Consider the following 20,733-nt stretch of genomic DNA (forward strand, 5'->3'; position numbering starts at 1 on the left):
CCCAATTTGTGTGCTTAGAACAATGAAAGTTGATAGCTTGCACAAATGTATCATAGAAACCACGTTTAACCTATGGTTAATTCGCATGAAACCTTAGTTTAAAATTTAAATATTACGTAATTCCATGTACATTATTAATGCAATGCATGACAATATATATAAGTCTCTAGTCCATAATTTATATACATTGCACAACAATGTATTCACATCTGAGTATTGAATTATTAGATACATTACATTTACATAAAATAATAATCGTTAATAATATCAATACAATAAAAAAGACTCTTAATTATGTAATAATGCATAATATTTGACCCCAAAAACTTATATATTATATTAATTAATTTTTTATTAAATTTAAAACTATTTTTACTTGTAATTAAAAATGATCCAAACCATTTTTATTCTATGCCATATCAATTCCAATAATAATTGTGAATTAGGTATTATATAATGAGTAATTTTGGTGAACCAATTTTTACTATTCATTTACTTTGTTTTTATGTATGACATTTTTACAACATATTTAAAATATAGCTTGGAAAAACATTACATATTCAATAATTTGGTGAACCACTTTATATTATTCCTTTGTTTTATGTCTGATATTTGTTCAAAAATCAATCATCCACTTATAAAATTGCAACATTGTTATATTTAAACTAAATCGTAGGTATTAACTACTATATAACACTGGTTTATCCTTGCCTCAGCATGTTTCAAGTGGATTGAGTAACCCAAAATTATGTGAACCATAGTATGCGAGTTCACACATAGTATTTATCCTGGTCTCAGCATGCTTCAAGTGGATTGAGCAAGCATGCGCCAAGTGGCTTGAGCAGGCAAGTTTCAAGTGGATTGAGCAACCCAAAATTATGTGAACCATAGCATGCGAGTTCACACATAGTATGCGAAGTAAAGAGAAGATGTAATTTTAAATGTTTTTTAATACCTTTGTAGATAAAGCCAAAGGCTGTGACTTCGGAATCATTGTTACCCATGGAGGAACTGATGTGATGTGACAGTTATTTTAAAGTGTGAAAAAAATTACCGCAAATGATAGTACAACATAAGTAGATCCTATATAAGATAACAAGAAGTTTGTTTTAACAAAAGCTATAACTAAAGTGTAGCAGCGAATGGGCATTGAAGACATAAATGATAGTACAATATAGGTATACCTTGTATAAGGTAACAAGAAATTTGTTTTAACAAAAGCTAAACCTAAAGTCTAACAGGATCCAAATACATTTAGTAGGATAAAAGTAATTAGTAGGATTTGAAGGCCAATAATTTGGCCTTCCTATCTAATTTATTAATATTGTCTCTAAACTATCACGTTATAGGCATTCCATTATAAGTTAATCCTATATAGAAATATATGTAATTGTAATGGTAGAAAAACTGGTAAAATTCTCTAAAATGATTGATTAATTACACACCCACCTGCTATGGAAAGCAAAGCTGAACAAGAAAAGAATCACTGCATAGTTTCCATACCGAAATCCTTGAAGGAAGCTAAAAAATGCAAGCTTACAGACTTGACGTTCATAAGGTTAAACCTTCCTGTCAACTTAACAATTGACAAATTAGAAGAATTTTTTAATTAGAACAAAATAGGCAACGTGCCTTGGCATACAGCTTAATACCAACTTCGTTTCTGCAAGTAAACTGCATGATTGTGCAGCTAAACATCCCAGTTAAATATCTAATTACAAGCAGAAGTAAACAGGTTTTCTTTTACTTGTATACATTCCATCTAAACAACATAGAAATTGGGTGGGATTAATAGTATATATAAATCGATCAAAATATGATCCCTCTCCTTTCAAGTCCATTATTCCAGAATCTGGTTGATGAAATAAACTTATAAGAATTGTACTAGCACACACAAACCTGATGTTGCTCGCAATCATTTAACTCACTGCCTAAGAAACAGACAGGGTTACCACTGTCACCCTCTCTTCAAATGAACAACTATGTCGAATGCCGTCCGCATTTTCCACCATTTGAAATATATACGTTCTTAATGAAGATTTCAACGATCTTACTCAGCAAAATAATGTCAGAAGTAATCAGTAATGACTCAGATAACTAGCCAAAACGAGTAGGCCAACTTGTAATTCAAGACTGCCGATTCAATGTGCAGTACCATCGATGGAAGGGGACAGCAGCTAATTTCCCAAACATGTCTCACAGGAAATCCTATCATTTTCATCTCAACTAGATTAATATAATACCCATTGCTGCAATGAACCAGACGTGTCAGAAGTTCTTGTTGTAGATTTGATAGCCTGGTTGCTAAACTTTTATTCATAGAATGAAAGAAATTTTCAAGAGGAAACTTCTTAGGAAAGAAAAAAGAAACGATAGCCAGGGCCAACGACGAAACTGAAGTGTCCTCTTACTGTCTCATGCTTTTTGCCACAATTTTCAAATGCTTTAGTTTCAGAGAGCATGAAACACTGCCAAATTCTGCCTGAATTTTGATTAGTCGTAGAAGAAACACTCGTGATCATGGCATGCTGTATTGTCACTGGTCAGTAATAGTAACAATATCTCGGATGATATCAGAATGTCATAGAATTGTTTTAGCTTCTGTTTTTGTATACCAAATCCCCATACTTTCTTCTACGAGCTGCTTCATCTATAAACGAGATATCTAGATTGAACATGCACATAACAGGCTTGTGGTCACTTTCTGTAACTTCCATGCATGCATTGTACCTGCATAAAAGAAAGCAGAATACTTAACATTAAACTGGATAATTGATAGGAACCAAACAAATAAACCCAAGAAAAATTACTCAATCGCAAGTAAAACGAAATGGCAATACTAAAAAACCCAATAAGAAAACTTGAAAGAAAGTTAAACAAAGTTGCATGTACGTTATTGTGAGATAGGATTTATAGCGAAAAAATGGGGGTTGGGACAAAACTTGATGTTGTGGTAGAAAGCAACATTCCTTCAACTCATGGTACCAAGATTCAAATATGATTCAATAAAGAGAAAAATACCCAAGAAAGTCCAGGTTTGCTCTGATACAGAGGAATACATATCATAGATAAGAGTTCATTTTTTTCCAAAATTTGGAAAAATTTCAGCATCACATGTTGAAATTTGTAGCTACGGTCAGTCTTCATAATTAATATTTTAGTCCTTGAAATATATAGTGAAAATGTAAGACATGTTCTTCATGTCATTTTTATTGATTAGTCCATGAAATGATTAATATAAGACATGTTCTTCATGTCGATTTTGTTGAGAAATCAATGGCAGCTAGATTAGGATGATTTCTCTCTACTTTGATAACTGTTTGTGATGTTCTTTTACTTAACTTGATGTACTTGTAGTTAGCTTCTTCTTTAGTTGATTATTATGGTGTTCTTATCATCAAACAGCGACCAAACTATCAAGATCAATAGAACAAGAGGACACAAGATAGGCTGCTAGCCAGGGCCAAAACCTCTCCTAGAGAGGAAAACCCACAAGAATTCTTCTCTTCTTATAGAATCTTCAAATGACGAATTCCAAGACCTTAGACCCAAGACAAAGACCACCCCAAGACCAAGTCAACTTCTCATTTGATGAGCTTATCCTTAACAAAGTCAACCCAAGTCAAATGAACCCAAATTTTCAGATCTCGCCTCCTCTTCAGACTTTTGGCTTCTGCTTCAGGTCTGCACTTTTTGGCCCTCCTGCAATCTCTGCAATTTTGCACGTGGGAGATGTAGGTCAAAAACAAGGTTTCCTTCTTGCTCGCTTTAGCTTGCTTCTCTTCTTCTTGATTTGATCTTTTATTTCTCAAACTTCGGCTCTTCTAGGGGACTTCAATTATGATCTTGCTGCAACAATAAATGCCCTAATTCTTCGCATGTGTGGGAGGATAGACACAAAATTCAGATTATCAATTTTCGGTTCTTCTTTCTAGGGTTCTTCTCTTTTTTCGCTTGTCCTTCTCCTTCTTGTCCTTGTGATCGAAATTGATTGGATGGCCACTCCAAATGAGGTTGAGTGCTCTTTATATATAGGCTTCTTGGGAGGGTCGAATAGCCCTAATGAGGCTGACTTGTCTTCTTGCAGGCCAACTTGGTCTTGGAGGGACTTTATGACACAATTTTGACTCACATAAATTCTTTTGACTTGATACAAGATGTCCAATAGGGTCTATTACATATAACAATGACTCCTTTGACTTCTTGACTTCATGACAAATCCTAGAAGCACACAATGGGTGCTTTGACCTATAAATAAATTAACCTAGAGTATGAAACCCATGCTATAAATAATAATAAATTTTCTTTCTCTTTTACATTAAATACAAAAGTCAAGATTAAGACATTATGAAGACCGAACCTAGTTACATATTTCAACAAGTTTCAAAAGATAAAATTTTAAATTTTGAATTTTTGGCTCCAAACTAGTCAAGTCGGCCCTCCTTCAAGTCAAGTCGGCCGTGGGCAGAAAAACACCCATTCGGCCAGGCAGAACACTATATATATGGCACTCGATCTCCTCCCCATGGCACCATTCGACCTCTTGCACAAGGAGATATATTCTGGGCATCCAAGTAAAGGAAGAAGAGAGATAAGGACAAAGGACAAATTCATCTCAAGCATATTTCTCTCTCTTTAACTTCGCACATGTAACTTTCTAGGCATACTCTGGGCAGCAGGTCGAACTTTTAGGTAGTAGTTTCTGGGTGACCAGGGCGAAATTTTGCGCAGGATATTCTAGGAAGAAGGGCCGAATTTATGGGCAGTTTTTGGGAGGCCAAAATTTGGCCTACACAGATCAGACAAGGTCGAGATTATTGGGCTTGACAAGAGGGTAGTTTGACCATCATATTGACTATTATAATTAGGTGTATCTCTTGTCAAACTAAAGAAATTCTCTAAGGAAAAGGTTGTTGGGCTATTACCCAAGTGGATTTTCCTAGGGTAAATCTCGTGTTCTCTTTGTGCATTGTGATCTCTACTATCCTTGTGCATTTATGGTTGAATTTTTGAAGTGTAATTGCTTAATAATAAATTGGAAGTGTTAAAAGAATATCCAAATCTGATCTAGGAGGATTCCGTTGATTCAGTTGCACAGGTGTTCAAGTGTCGTCGTCAATTTAGTTCAGCTTCAACAGTTCGACAGTGTTGGTTATGGATCAGGTTGTTCAGGTAATGTTTATGGTTTTCATGGCGTTCAGTGGATATGGGTTTGTACCTGGCTGTTGACTTATGTCCATTGACAGTTCTGCCAGGATTGGTCGACATGTGTCTTGTCGTTCGCCTCACAGGATTTAGTGAAGACATGAGTGTCATCTGTTGTAACGGTTCGATATGGTTCGTCATCAGGCTGTCGTTGCAACTGCGGATTGTGTTGACGATATGCATTGGTATCGTCACATTGTGACAATTCGTTGTACATGGGTTTTAAAAAGAAAACATAAAACCCTAAGCCTAAGACTCAACCTAGCCCTAAACCTAACTCATTGTATCAAACCCTAATCCATACATAAAACCTATTGTATTAAATCCAAATGCATTATCAACCATAATCCTAAGCCCTAGACCTATGCCTAAGTCCTACCAACCCTATCACAATACAAAACAATGTAATAAACCTAACCTAATGCTCTCGGCCTTTTCACATATCAAAACAATGTAATAAACATTGCAAATACATAAACACAGTCAAACCGTCTGCTCTAACCGCAGGCAAACTGTGTTGGAGTACATGTGAACGTGGTAATACACACTGTTGGAGTTAAGTCAGCAGGAACCGCTAACCTGACTGCGTTGGAACCGTAACGTGTGAACACTGCGCAGTCATTGCGGTTAGCCCGCAGCGGAAAGGTTAGTGGTAACTGTCGGGGTTAGAGGTGGTTATGTGAACAATGTGTACGCCGTCAGGGTTGGCCGTAACCGTAGCATAACCGCATTGGAAACTGTAGCATGTGAGGAGAAAGGGGATAACCGTCAGGGTTACCGTCACCGTCACCGTTTTGGCCAGTAGACAGTGGAACCGCCGGGCGATAACTGCGGATAGTTAAAACAACAATCACATGCGCTGTCAGCGCCTCTGCCTGGTTAGCTAACCGCTAACGGATTCAGGCTAATCCAAAGTCTAAAAGTGGGTTTTGTTGCGTTTTTTTGGTGCAAACTAATTCCACCGCCATGAAACCCTATCCTAAGGTGTCAAATTGCTACTAGACCGAACCTTATGAACCCAAATTAGGTCAAATTCATTCCTAAAATCAGTGGAGGGAGTTTGAATGTATTTGCAGGCCTATAAGAGGCAATTTAGTTCTTTGAAGAATTAGAGTGGTTTTTGACTTTTTGCTTGCAGATTCTGGAGGTCATAGGCAATTTTGTTTTCAATGTTACAGGAGCATCCAAAGTCAGAATTGGAATCCGTAAGAGGCGTTGGAAAGCTGGTTCAGAGGGCTATCTGATGACAGTGATCAGAAGTGCTTGCATGCACATTCAAACTAATCAAATCTCTGTGTAATCAACACCTTCTTTTCATTCCTAATAAAAACGGTTGCCCATCTTGAAAGTGGACCCAGAGACGTAGTCCATCAGGGACGAACTCTGTCATCAATCTCGTTGTCTGGTATCGCTGTGTTTTTACTGTTTTCACTTCTGTTATGCATCATTTTTATGTTTAATCAGCTGTCGTAAAGTCTTCTTCTCAAGTAGTTTTCCTCGATTTCCATGCTTTGAGCTAACATTCAATTCATAAATGGCTAATCGATTCTACATCAGTTTAAGTATATGATCATTTCAGATCAAAATCATTAGAAGTAGTTATCAGTGTTCAAAAATTAGTGCTTGTATGATGTATCTATTGCACTTGAAAAATCAACATGGTTAAGGAAAGGACATTGAGATCACTATTGAAGAGATTTGGTAGAGGGAAGAGCTTTCAAGAATCCTACATCTACACTCTGATTGTCTATCTACATCCATGGGTTCCTCTATGAAGTCAGAGAACAAGCTAGAAGGAGCTACAAATTTCAAGGCTTGAAAGACAAGGATTGACCCTATCCTCGCAAAAAATGATGTCTTGGATATTGTGAAGGGCAAGGTTACTAAACCTTTAGATAATGAAGGGAAAGCAAAATATGAGAAGGATGACATCACAGCTAGAAGTATTATTATTGTGAATTCTATTAGAGATCATTTGATTCCATAATGTCGCAAATCTTGACACTTCAAAGAAAATGTATGATGCTTGTTACCGCTCAAACTAGCAGGGGTCCTAGGAGGGGATCCTAAAGGGACAACTACTAGGTCAAGGGAAATAAGGGATCAATAGCTCATTGTCACCTCAGCTAAAGCTCCCCGCTCTTTAAGGGCTTTCACCAATGGGAGGAGACTCGGTTTGAAGGGAATCATTAGATGAATAAATCAATGAAGGGATAAAGAGTGACTCCTAAGGGCCTATTCACAAGAGAGACTCACTTTTATGGCTTGCTTGCTTGAAAAGCAAGGTGTAAAGCTCTCTAAGAAGGGCCAAGGGGATTTCAAGAGCTAGCATTTGCAAATACGACTTGTAAAAGAGGGACCTAGTCCAAGAGATCCTTATGAAAAACTTGGATTCCAAGTGGTCTTTGTGAAATTATCTTCAAAAGGTTGGACCCAAATTTAGGTCAAGGGGGTGGAGTTGATCAATCAAGGGTATACTTCACCTAATTGAGGAGAAGGGAATCAAAGGAAAAAATTTCAACAATCTTGACACAATGATCCCAATGAGGTCACTAGCCAAGGGAATCAAAGGGCAAGAAACAATCTCGAAGCTAGGGTTTGAAGTATCTCGAGATCCCACTGTCGAAATGGCTTCAAATTTGGAGGGCTCCTAGGAGACACAATAGTAAGCTAGGAGATCAAATTTTTTGATGGGTAACTTGTGAGAAATGTGATGCCCTAGGTCCCCTATGGAGGCTAGGCTTAGAAGAAAGAGGGAGAGGTGATAAAGATTATGCTTTTTGGTGATCACCTATGGAGGACCAGTGCTTAATCCTTTGGGAGAAATGGAGTCAAGATGATTCCAAATACTTGGGATGATTTCACTTTGTCAAGGAGGCCTCTAGAACAATTTCACATGGCAATTAGGGCATGAGACAATTGCTTCAAGGTCTTTATACTTCCATATGCAATATGTGATCACTTATCGAGATAAAATTTTAACAAAATATCTCTAGGAACATTCACTTATTCAAACATGGCCCATGACATGATGCAATGCTATTAAAAGACAAATTTCCACCATTTCACACAAGAAAAGTAGCAAATTTCAGCCTAGTATAGCGAAATTCCCCGCAACATGCATGTAACATAAGAAAAAGACAAAATAGCATTAAAAGAGCAATTACATGTGAGAACAAGTATATCCAATCATCATCATACGTCAATATAGAAGCTCTGACACAAAAATGAAGAGATCCAAACATCAAAATTCATCCATCCATCCAATTTCGTTCTCCAAAAAGAATAGCGCAAATCTCACAAGACAAAGTGATCCAATCCAAGTGATGATGATCAAATGATTCCATCACACTTCTATTTATACACTTCCTAATGAATTCGATTTAGCTAATTAGGCCTAATTTAACCCCTAAAATAAAATAATGTGCATAATAACAAAACCTTTGGTGACAAGCCCACCAAATAGCTCAATAATGTAAAGATAAGCCTCTCAAGAGGGTTGAATGATCAACAAAGTGATGTTGTTAGGCCTTTGAGGAGGCCTTATGAAGTCCAAGGGGTGCATGATGAAGAAAAGGACTCCAAACATAGTGGACACTTGTTATCCAATCAAGAACCTGTGGTGCTCCCAAGTGGGTGTGGGGGCACAAGGACAACCTCATGGGTCTTCAGTGGATCAAATATGCTTGTAGACCATCTGTAAGGGTTGGAGTGATGACATAAACCTTCCATCTGCAACAGGAGGTATCTTGGAACATCTGCCAAGTGTATGGTGCAACTGTGGAGCTAGTTGGGCATGATGAACCAGGCGCATCATCCTCATCCAAAGATGGAACACGAACAATCAATGAACACTGTTGGGAATCCAAGAAGTAATCTCTGATATGGTGGAGATCCATGGCTCTCAACACTCACCCTATAAGTGCCAATGTGGCCCTCTGGAGGGATAGGACCTCGTATAGGGAGACCAAGCCCTAAATGAAGACCCACTTGCAATCCTACATAAGATCCAATGCATCCCCTTGCCCTCCAATACAAAAAATCATTAGAATAATCAAGTAATAATGCTTACAAGTCATGGAATCAATGGGGCACTTCATGGTGGCATGCCCTTCCATAGTGGGCTTTAGCAAGTACAAGTGTCTCCAAGCTCAAAAGGGGGTTAACCAAGGACCCTATTAGGTGGTTTCAACCTCTAAAGGGGGTGGCATGTCCATAGTACATCCTTTAAGAGGTAGGTGGAAAATGATATAATGATGGAATGGAGTGGGGATCAGGGGAATCATCCAGACCACATGTCAAGGTGCATTGGGTAGCTATAACAAGGGAAGCCCACACCTGGGTATATAAGTGTAGGAGGGAGAAAATCGTCGTACATGAGTTACCTCAGCCTTTGTTTTTCCACCCTTCTTCATATGTCTTTTGCCATTGATTGATTTTTCTTCATAACTGCTCGGGGCTCCAGGGGATGGAGAGCATGATGTGTAATATGTAACAGTGGATACCCCCTTGAGGTGGGGCAGTTCATCGCCCACTAGGGGTTGGGACAATCATGGGTTCCTTAGTGATGCAAGGGGCTCATCTAGGGCCCATAGGAACCAGGGTGATGGCCATAGATAAAGGGGTAGAGCTCATGCTTGGCTTTTTCCCACGTGCTAAATTTGTATGTCCCACCCATCTTTTGCATTTTGTGGTACATTTCTTGTTGAGAGTGGCCGAAGTATGCTTTTTATTTTCTTTTTAGCTGTATCAACCTCTGGGGCATTGTTCCAGGCCCAACCAAAGGTGTGGACAAGGGGAGGGGGAGGCTAACCCTATGTGGACCTAGTGGACACATGTGGACCTAGACGGGAAAAGAGATGAATGGGGCTCAAATAAGTGGAAAGGGAGTAATGTAGGTGGTATCGAGAGGCGAGACCATGCAACCAAAATCGGGATTTCCCATGTAGTTCCAACCCTAAAGCTAATGGCCAGTAAAGGAGATCCCACAGGACTAGGATATAAGGGTAACCACGAAATCGGGCAATGGAGACAAGAATACAAACTTAACCCACTCTTTCCGCTAAATCCCCCCACCAATTCATGCCCAAAAGTGCCCATGAAAAGTAAGGAAAACTACTCAAACCATATTAATGAAAAGTCATACCTTTGGGGTCAGAAGGCCCACCTTCAAACATGCATTCATAACAGATGGGCGAGGGACGACATGGTTGGCTCAGGTGGCGGAGTAGATGGCACATTGAGCTATCTAGGGACTGCAAGAGGTTGCTGGCTGCCGGTTGAGGACCATCTAAAAGAAAAAGAAAAAATCTTGTATATACTACCCACAGGTGGTGGGTAACAATGCCCTAGTTGTTGTATTATATACTATCAACAACATTGGTCAAGTAATGAGTTTGAAGAATGAGCTTCATGATGTTAAAATGTCAAGAAATGATAACGTGGCCTCATATTTCATGAGGATCTCTCAATTAAGAGATCAACTTAAAGCAATTGATGAAATCATTTCTGATAATGAACTTGTGACTACAACAATTAATGGTTTAATTGATTCATGGGATTCTTTTGCATCTAGTATATATGGCAGGAAGGAGATTCCAAGTTTTGAAGTGTTGGAAAATGAAAAGTGGCAGCTTATTAATACAGATTTTCCTTTCCTTAATACATGTTTGTGAATCTTATTATTCTTTTTGTGTTACATTAAGTCTTCCTCATCAAACAAATATCAAGAGAAAAATAATCAAGACAATGAACACAAAGATTAGGCTCTAAGCCAGGGAAAACCCCTCCAAGGGGAAAACCCAAAAAACTCTTCTCTTCTTATAGAATCTTCAAATGAGACAAAAAAGTCCCAAACCAAGTCCTCCTCTAGCACCAAGTCAGCGCTCCCAAGAGAACTTGCAACTAGGTCAAAGTCAAACCAAGTCGCCTAAAGACAAACCCTTCCAAAACTTTTCCTGCAATAGAATTTTGGCCCCCCTGCAACTATCCAAAAACTCGCACGTGTGAGAGAGAATGCCCAGAAATTCGTCCTCTTTCCTTTGCTAGGGTTTCTCCTTGATCTCTGCTCTTTTCTAGGGTTTCTTCTTGATTTCTTGCACTTTGCTCTCCCGTTTTTCGTCCTTCGAATTGTAGATCGAACTTGTGTGTGATGAGTGCCAAATGAGGTCGAAGATGTCTCTATAAATAGCCTTTCTGTGTGGGTTGAATACCCCTCCTTTAGGCCGACTTGTTCTCTTGAGGTTTCTAGGACTTCCTAGACTCAGAATTAATTATTTTACAGTTACATTTTGCTCGGATGGGTCTTATAAACATGATGTTGACTCCTTTGACTCATGACAATAAATCCTAAGACCTAACAAACCTTGGAAGTACGAAGAACATTCTTTTACCTAGAAGACAATCAATAAAGAGCATAAAACCCATGCTTTAAAATAATAACTTTTTCTTTTCTTCTTTTGTTTGTTACATAGGATACATATTGAAATGAGTACAACAACAATTATGAAGACCAAAACTAGTTACATTTCCAACACTCCCTCTTAACTAGGGAGGTATTCATAATTGTACAACTAATACAACATCATTCTCATACTAAAGAGTTCTCATAAGAAGAGTCGAATTGATAAGCCAAACTGTAAGCGTCATCATTATGACCAACGTTGTCTCTAAGGCCTAACTAGACAAGCTCCACTGGGCATTATGCAGGGAGGCTTTATGTGTGATATCGTACTACCTCTACAAGGCACATAACCCATCCAGATGTTCACAAGGCATGTCCTTTTGGGACTATTCTTATCTTGGATCTCCATTCCTGAGTCCTCAAAGAATATCAATCCTCTTCGACCACTCTTCTCTTGGATTCTTGTCCCATCCTCAAAGAGAGTCGGTACCTTTCACTTCTTGGATGTTATATCCTTAAGGAAACCACAAATGCTTATCCAATCCCCCACAATTCTTTCTTCATGACCTTCACTTAGACTTATGGTTGTTAGTCTTGGTCAAGTGCATGACACATGAAGAAGAGAATGCACATGTGATGTCCAACATTACTCCCTCTCAACCAGAGAGGATAGCCCTATTCCCACTTGTCCAGGGAATATATCCTTGCTCCTATTTAAGGAGACTCTTTTGCTCCCTCTTAGCTCTAGAGAAGATTCCAGACTTCCTTTCTATTTGAGAAGTCAACACCACAATCCTTATAGCTTGTCTTCACAAGAGTATCAGTTACCAGTTCTCCATAGTTGCTTGGCTCCCTATTTTCTCCACGTCTCATTGTATAGAACTTGCTTCCTTTTAAGGTATTGTTGACCTCTACCGGTCAATTACCCATGCAGTACACCCCCTTTCTCTTGGCAGAAAGGGGTAGTACCTGAACGACGTGTCCGTGCCAGCCTGCAGTCATCAGCAGCTTCATCATTTAATTGTAAGCCCAGTCTGCATGTATGAATTGTAAATAATCTTAGCAGATCAGAGTCATGTATGTAAAATTGCCTAGGTGGACCTAACTTTCTAATGATAATCTACGTCCCGGAAGGTTTTTCGTCTCACCGATCTACGATCGGCAGAGTTTTCCTTCAGCCTGACCCCAAAGCCGGGATTGATTTTGTCATTCGAATTTTAGGAGAATCCTAGTGTGTTAATCTGCTAGATTATAGTTGTGTCGCAGAAACTGGGTGGTTTATGAGGGTCTATGTTAAGTGGGTTTGTCCCCTTAAGATGTAAATTGTAAAAGTCACAGTGTTCCACGGGGACTCGCCCCCCACCCTAGGGGTCTAGTTTCCTCGCTCCCCCGCGCACCGGGGACTTGGGGACGAGTAGGGGACGTTTCCCCACGCTCCCAAAATGGAGGAAACTCGGGGGGACGTGCCAGGGAAACGTTTCCCTTCCCTGAGGGGACGTTTCCCCATGCTCCCAAAAAAATGGCCTTGCTTATAGTTTATGATTTAATAGACCTAAAGTGGTACAAAGCTACTCATGTTCTATATGGGGATAACGTCTTGTGCTGTCTTTTGGTTTCAACAAGCGTTATTTTAGAGGGTCAGATTAATGGAAATTTGTTGGACCATATAGCACGTACATGAATTTTCCCTTTTAAAATTTCTCCTTTTTTTCTCAAGTGATGACTGGATTACAGTGGGGAGATAATTGGAGTGACAGGCAAAGAATATGAGACATTCAGTTTGTGTTTTTAATTTGCATGACATTTGACATACAAACTATGGAAGCAGTGCCTATGTCATGTGGGAAATAATTGGGTGGACTATAGACTAACATGCGTTTACTGCAAGCATGACAAAATACTATGGGCAACAAGAAATCTCAGGAACTGTCGTTATATATGAATTTATACAGTTACAAAATTTCACAGAGCACAGTGGCTCAGCTTGAATTCTCAGGTCTGAAAATTATTTTCACCCCTGAAATAAATTGCTAGTTTGAAGTTAGAACTGCATGGCATTTCTCTAATAAGGTAGACAAATTATCCATGCCATCGTTGGTCACCCAAGTTGGTTCGCAGATGGTCATCCTGCAGTCAATGTCATTTGATAGTAAATTGTCAGAAACTCTTTCATGTGATCTTCTCATCTCTCCTGGAACTAAAACTCTTCTTTCAGCATATGGTGTACTGTCTATATTATATATAATATAACAAACTTTCTAGCTGTTGGATCCAATACAGTTGGACAACCCATTGTAGTTGCCCCTTCTACTGCCAATGCAGTGTTCCTGATCTGTTCATTTACCTTTTCACAGAATTCAGTGGCTACCTTATCAAGCTGAAGCTCTCCCTCTGTCTGACCAAAATCTAAATTAGAATTTGACCAAGCTGAATTAGAATTTTAAATTTATTATTTTATATGATATTATAAATTTGGATAATGTCAAATGATATTCATATCAATGATCATGCTTTGCAGCTTTTCAATTCAAACCAAATTGTCATAGTGGACTCAATTAATAAATTATATTTTATATTTATAAATTTTTAAGACCCTGACGCTCCCCCACGTTTCCTAAAAAATGGTAGGGAGCTTTTGCATAGGCCGCTCCCGCGCCCCCTCGCTCCCTCGCCCCCTCGTCCCGGAACCTTGGTGGAACATTGAAAAGTCATGATGTAATGTGTCTTGAGGGTTGAAAAATGTTTTAAATCCCCTCATGAGTCCTAAGTCCTAGGTCCTAGGTGATGTTTCCGAAGGCTTAGTTCGATGATCCATTTAATAAAATAATAAAAAATTAAAAAATTAAAAAAATTAAAAAATAAAAAAATAAAAAAATAATAAAAAATCATAAAATAGAGCAAAACCCTAAAATAATAAAATAATAATATTTTAAGTGAATGCATGCAAAATATTATTTTTTAATAATTCGACGGATGAGATTAAGAGATGTCTTGATCTCCATCGACGGTCGAGATCATTTCGACATGGATCACTCGAACTAGCCGTTGGGATCATTTCCTTTAAGTAGGGTGCTAGGGGTCAGTTCAGATCAATTGGATCTGTGAGTCTGGTACTGAAGAAGCTCTCTTGTAATCTGTTTTCTGGTTAATAAAAGAAGACTTTGGGGTCCATATCTTGCTGGTGTTACTCTCTTGAAACGCTGTGAGATTGTTTAATTTTCTGCATATTTTATTTTCAGCCATTAATAATAGCTTATTGTAGAGTATAGTGAGCACAGGGATCTTGTTCACTTGCTAGGGTTTGAGTGTTGTTAGGGTTTCTGAAGTAATGGCAGGTATCTCCATTACTTTCTGAGATCTAGCAGCATTTTTGCCCTCTTTACTGATGGTTGTTCTGAGCTGTGCAGAAAACCCTTACTGAAGAAGAATTAGCGGGCGTTTGGGGAAGTTCTCGGCTGAACCAGCCAACTCCCGCAAGCATTTTTTTGCTGAGCCCAGTTGGATTTGATCCTGGGTCTATCATTCGGTTTATTTTTCTATTTTGCATGAGAGATTTTCTGAAGTTATTCACAGTGAAAACCTGAAATCTTTATTTCTTTAAAATCTTTCTATGCTTATCGTTAAATCTGGCTATTAAAAGGCCAAATCTGTACATTAAATTCGCTGTTCTAGAGCTGCAAATTTTTGTTTCTAGGTTAATTTTGAAGGGTTTTACTTTGAAGTTTTGCATATTATCTGTCGGGTTTTGTTTTTCCTCTTGCAGAGACAAGGTTGGGAGGAAGTTAAATTGTTATTGGGATCATAAGCTTTCTATCAGTCTTCTGTATTTTCAACATCTGCAAACTGATAAATCAATTTTTCAGGCTCTACGGTTCCAGATCAGTGGATTTCAGTGGCAAAAGACCAGCTTAAATGCGTTGCCGTCAAGGATATCTGGTGACTGACCCCGCAGAATAGAGGCGTCATGTGAAGTCATAACATAAAACTGCCACTGCAAAATCTTCCCGGCAAAAAACTGAGCTCCGCCTTCCGCAATCGACCCTTATCAAATCTGCGGGAGGGTGAGGCACAGACATTGGAGCTTTAATCAACTTCGATCAGAGGTATATCAGTTCTCAACATCCGCTGTCAAATCCCTTCGCTGCGTTGTGCGTGGAGGTATCAAAACGTTAACAGTGGGAGCTCCAGGTAAGAAAACCAGCTTCGATTCGATCCTCAATCACTGCAATTTGTCTAGCGTCCTCATCATCAGGGCAGGTGATAGCTTGAATCGTATTCCTATTCTTCTAAAAAAAAAAAAAACATTTGCGTGGGCATCAATCCTTATTCGCACCGGCAGCAGGTAACTCATTTTTTTTCGTTTAGCAATACGTTTTGCACTTTAGGGTTAGGATCTTAATTATATTTCTAATTTAGTTTCGTTTTCCTCAAGTCCTTTGTATGAATTCGTAAAATAGGGCATAGTTAGAGTTCGATTTCGTTTTGTTTAGATTTTGATTTTGTTTTGATTAGATTTAGATTTAAAATTTTTATAGTTTTGTTTTATATTTAAAATAGATTTTAATTAGTCTTTAGATTTAAGATTTGTTAGATTTTAATTTTTAAATTTTAAGTTTCATAACAAATCGTTTTTCTTTTTTTTTAGAAATTTTCTAATATGAAAAATAAAAAATGAAAAAAGATTTTCTTTTGATTTTATAATTTTAGATTTTAATTTAAATTAACGTAGATTTTAATATAAAGTTTCATTTTATGAAAAATAAAAAATAAAAAGATCCATTTTTAGGGCTTTTGAATTTTTTTTTAGGTTTTGTTTAAAATTTATAAATAAAGGATTTTTAGGGTCTTAGCTTTAGATTTTAGATTTTAGATTTTGCTTAATTTAGATTTTTTATAAAATTAGAAAAAAAAAAATTTGTTTTCTTTTTTGAAAAGCATAAAAAATATTGTGGAAATTTTCTTTGTCAGATCCAGTTGTTTTCGGGAATCATCACATGTTGAGATCTAAATTTTCAAGTCGAGATACGAAATATGACATCTGGTTAATGATTCTTGTGGTGGTTTAAAGCATTCATCTTTTCAAAATTTTCAGTTGTTGGATATCGTTTTGGTCATTCTAGGAGCATTGTGATACTTTTGATGACAAATGGTTGCTGTTCACGGTTTATGTTTCTAACAAGTAATCGTTTTAATAAAAATCTCTTAAGGCACTGGTCTGCTAAATTAATCAAATCCATTTTAGTGCTTTTCATATCGTGTCTCCCAACCAACTGGTCGGTAGTTGGTCTTCATCATCTCTCAGGGTCTACCCCCCTTAGCCGCGGGAGACAGGCTTAAACGGAGGGATCGGGGATCAGAGTGACAGCCCCCGGTCTGAGCGTTGTTGTGTCAATCTGCGCGACAACAGGTATCATGGAGCCATCTTCACCCTTCGATCTTGTGACACGAACCAGGTCATTTCTCTTTCTCATCGCTTTCATCCTTTCAACATAGATGAAGGCATTACATTGAGCCTTCCCAAACTTCAAGCTGATGAAAGTGATCGCCTTTGACCTTCAGGTTATCTTCTCGCATTGCTACCTTTCAATCACACGATGGGCACATCTTGACTTTATAGTTGCCAGGTACTAGATATTGAGCTTCCCTCAACATTCTCCATACATTTCCATCCATACAGTTGAACTCAACTATCATCATGTATTCTTGCAACGTCCTTCCAGGTAGCAAAATAATATGTTAATAAGATAACCAACAATAATTAAAATCATACTTACCTCATCATGATGACCTTCTCATTCCATCAACATCCTCATGGTCCATCTCTGTATGAACCTTCCTTCATGCATCAGAGTGCCCAAGGATCGAACTTGATTACCAAGTTACAACTTTTCATCCAGAGACTATATTGGATGTTAATCATTTTTTTACATATTCTAGAGAAAGTCTTAATCTTTTATACATCCTTAAGTCAAATTCTTCCTCTTAAACATCATACAATCATACTAAGCATGTTACAAGATTCTACACACATGAATCTTAACCAAGAGTTACTTCCAATGAGTATCCTTATGCCTCCTATTACATCATCTAGCTATATGTCTCATAAAGAGCATGTATTCTGACCCATTGCATTTCTTCATCCTTTTACCAGTATTATTTCCACATTACATGGAATGTATGCTAACCTTGTCATAGTGCTTCTCCCAAGAACCTTCTAGAATGACGGTTCTTCCAAGATCATAATGATCCACTTAAGCAAGATGACTACCTCTAACATAATGTTAGATAGTGCCTGGATGAGCAATATGCAAAAACAACTTAACCAAGTAGACTCTACATATGCTACTATCACATGCTTCTCTCTATGATGTTATGCAAAATTAAGTAAGCAACAATGCATACTAATCTAAAGGAAAGATCAATCTTCATAGAGAACTTGACAGCCAATGTGGCTTCTTCAGTAGTAAAGATCATTTACTTCTTCCTTCTTCGGCTTCTTCTCTGATTTCTTCGTTTCTTCAACTATGTGAGCCTCACTTCTTTCCTTTCTTTTATTGTTTTGTAAACTAGGACAGTCCCTCTTATAATGTCCATACTCATTGCACTTAAAGCATTGAACCTTGGACATATCTTTCTTCTTGGACTTTCTGAACTTTCCGTTCTTCAGCTTCTTGACTCGAGCTAGAAAGGCTTGAGACTACTCATCTGAAGATTCTTCCAAAATGCATTGTGCCCACAACTCATCAAAAGGAGTTGAATCTTTCTTAGAGTAGATGCTTGTTGCAAAGTTGCTCCATTCTGACGGCAATGCATTTAATACACAAATGGTCATTTTGAACCAAAAATTGTCTTTCCAAGTCCCTGCAAGTGATCTCTTAATTGAGAGATCTTCATCAGAAAGGATGCCATGTCCTCATCCTTTGATTTCTTCATTCTATATAGCTTGTTCCGTAAAGACATATTTTGTCCTGATGTACTCACAGAGTACAAGTTCACCAGCTTGTTATACATAGCCTTGGAAGTTTTCAAGTTTGCAACAAATGGAACAAGAGGATCCTTAATAGATTCAACGATGATCCTTTGTGCCCTAACTTCCCCTTTCTTGTACTTTCTTAGTCCTTGAATCTTGTCTTTGCTAGGTTTAGATTAACATATTCCATTACCTAATGTTCTATGAGTGCCAAGTCAATTCTTTTCTTCCATGCTAGGTTATTTGATGCTCCAACAAGCTTATTGCTGTCATTGCAGAAAGAACCCATACAGCCTGTAGATTCAGACATAGAGTAACAATTAGATACTTGTTAACCAAGATTCTTCTTTTCCTTGATGATGTCTCCAACTATCTTGATGCCTTCAAGATTTCTAAAGAGACTTCAATGATACCCTTGAAAGATGTCTCCTAGGATTTCTCCAATAACAGCTTCCAAGAGTGATGATACCAAGCTCCTTTGATGCTTCCTTCAAAGATGTCTATCAACGAGATCAATCAACCTTCTTGTAGTCAACCTTGAGCAAGACAGATCCTCCAAGTTCAACAAGGTTTCTCTTCCAGCGCTTGAAACTGCAACTTGTCCTTCCTGCAACTTTGACTTCCTTGCAGTTGTAGAAACCCTAATTTGGCTTTTTCAAGGGATCTTCCTTTGATGTGTTCTTTTCAAGGTCAATAGGTCTTCCTTTTCCCCTTATCAAATCCTTCTTGTGTTCACAAGATGATCCTTCTAGCTTCCTTCTTGATCACCTTAACTCTGATTCCTAGAAAATGCAAAGTGACAACTTATTAATACAAATTTTCCTTAATACTTGTTTGTGAATCTTATTTTTCTTTTTGTGTTATGTTAAGTCTTCTTCATCAAACAAATATCAAGAGCAAAATAATCAAGACAATGAACACAGAGATAAGGCTCCAAGCCAAGGAAAACCCCTCCAAGGGGAAAACCCAAAAAGCTCTTCTCTTCTTATAGAATCTTCAAATGAAACAACAAAGACCCAAACCAAATCCTCCTAAAGCACCAAGTCAACCCTCCCAAGAGACCTTGCAACTAGGTCAAAGTCAAACCAAGTCACCCAAAGACAAAACCTTCCAAAACTGCTCCTGCAATAGAATTTTGACCCTAAAGTTGAATCATAAATTTCAGCCCCCTATAGCTATCCAAAAACTTGCATGTGTGAGAGAGAATGCCCAAAAATTCATCCTCTTTCCTTTGATAGGGTTTCTCCTTGATCTCTTGCTTTTTTCTAGGGTTTCTTCTTGATTTCTTGTACTTCTCTCTCCCCTTTTTTGTTCGTCGAATTGCAGATCGTGTTGTGTGTGATGACTGCCAGATGTCTCTATTTATAACCTTTCTGTGTGGGTCGAATACCCCTCCTTTAGGCCGACTTGTGATCTTGAGGTTTCCAGAAATTTCTAGACTCGAAATAAATTATTTTACGAATTACATTTTGCCCGGATGAGTCTTATAAACATGATGTTGACTCCTTTAACTGATGACAATAAATCCTAAGACATCAAACCATAGAAGCATGAAGAACATGGTGTTCCCTAGAAGACCATTAATAATGAGCATGAAACCCATGCTTTAAAATAATAACTTTTTCTTTTCTTCTTTTGTTTGTTACATATGATACATATTGAAATGAGTACAACAACAATTATGAAGACCAAAACTAGTTACATTTCCAACATGAAGAACTATGGATCTCACGCACTCAAGAAGAATATAGACTCGTATCGAAGGGAAAGATTCAAAGATATGAAGAAGGTGACTCTCAAGCATTTGCAACATGGTTCAAGAAGGTTGGAGGAAGGAAGACGTTTGACTTCCAAAGAAGAAATGACAATAGAAGACATGAAGGTAGAAGACCTGCTCCTCAAGGGAAGAATAATATGTTGAAGGTTCAATGCCATAATTGTCACAAGTTTGGTCATTATAGAAGCCATTTTCCTGAAAGATTGAATGATAGAAAAAGAAAGGGAAAGCAACATGCTATGAAAGCAGACATTGATGAACATCTAAAGAAACCCAAAAATGAAGATTTAGGTGACAAAGATTTCTTCTATTTTTTTTCTCTTACAAGCTTTCTTGCAGAATGCGATGACTTATGGTTGGTAGATAGTGGTGCCTAAA

At 37.9% G+C, this 20,733-nt stretch overlaps 1 protein-coding gene across 1 annotated transcript in view; it reads right to left on the minus strand.

Annotated features, from left to right (window-relative positions):
• Positions 1–2,068: 2,068 nt before the first annotated feature.
• The window catches only part of LOC149159759 (type II inositol polyphosphate 5-phosphatase 15-like), a 196,508-nt gene continuing 177,843 nt past the window's right edge, over positions 2,069–20,733 (minus strand). The window contains exon 10 of the mRNA XM_089436567.1: positions 2,069–2,730. Within this exon, the coding sequence (XP_089292693.1) occupies positions 2,595–2,730 (136 nt within the window). The 3' untranslated portion in view covers positions 2,069–2,594. The remainder of the gene's footprint in view (positions 2,731–20,733) is intronic.

The sequence above is a fragment of the Pinus tabuliformis genome, chromosome 5_2 (assembly GCF_031772625.1).
Source record: "Pinus tabuliformis cultivar Carrire ecotype Pingquan chromosome 5_2, CPIR1, whole genome shotgun sequence".
Taxonomy (NCBI): domain Eukaryota; kingdom Viridiplantae; phylum Streptophyta; class Pinopsida; order Pinales; family Pinaceae; genus Pinus; species Pinus tabuliformis.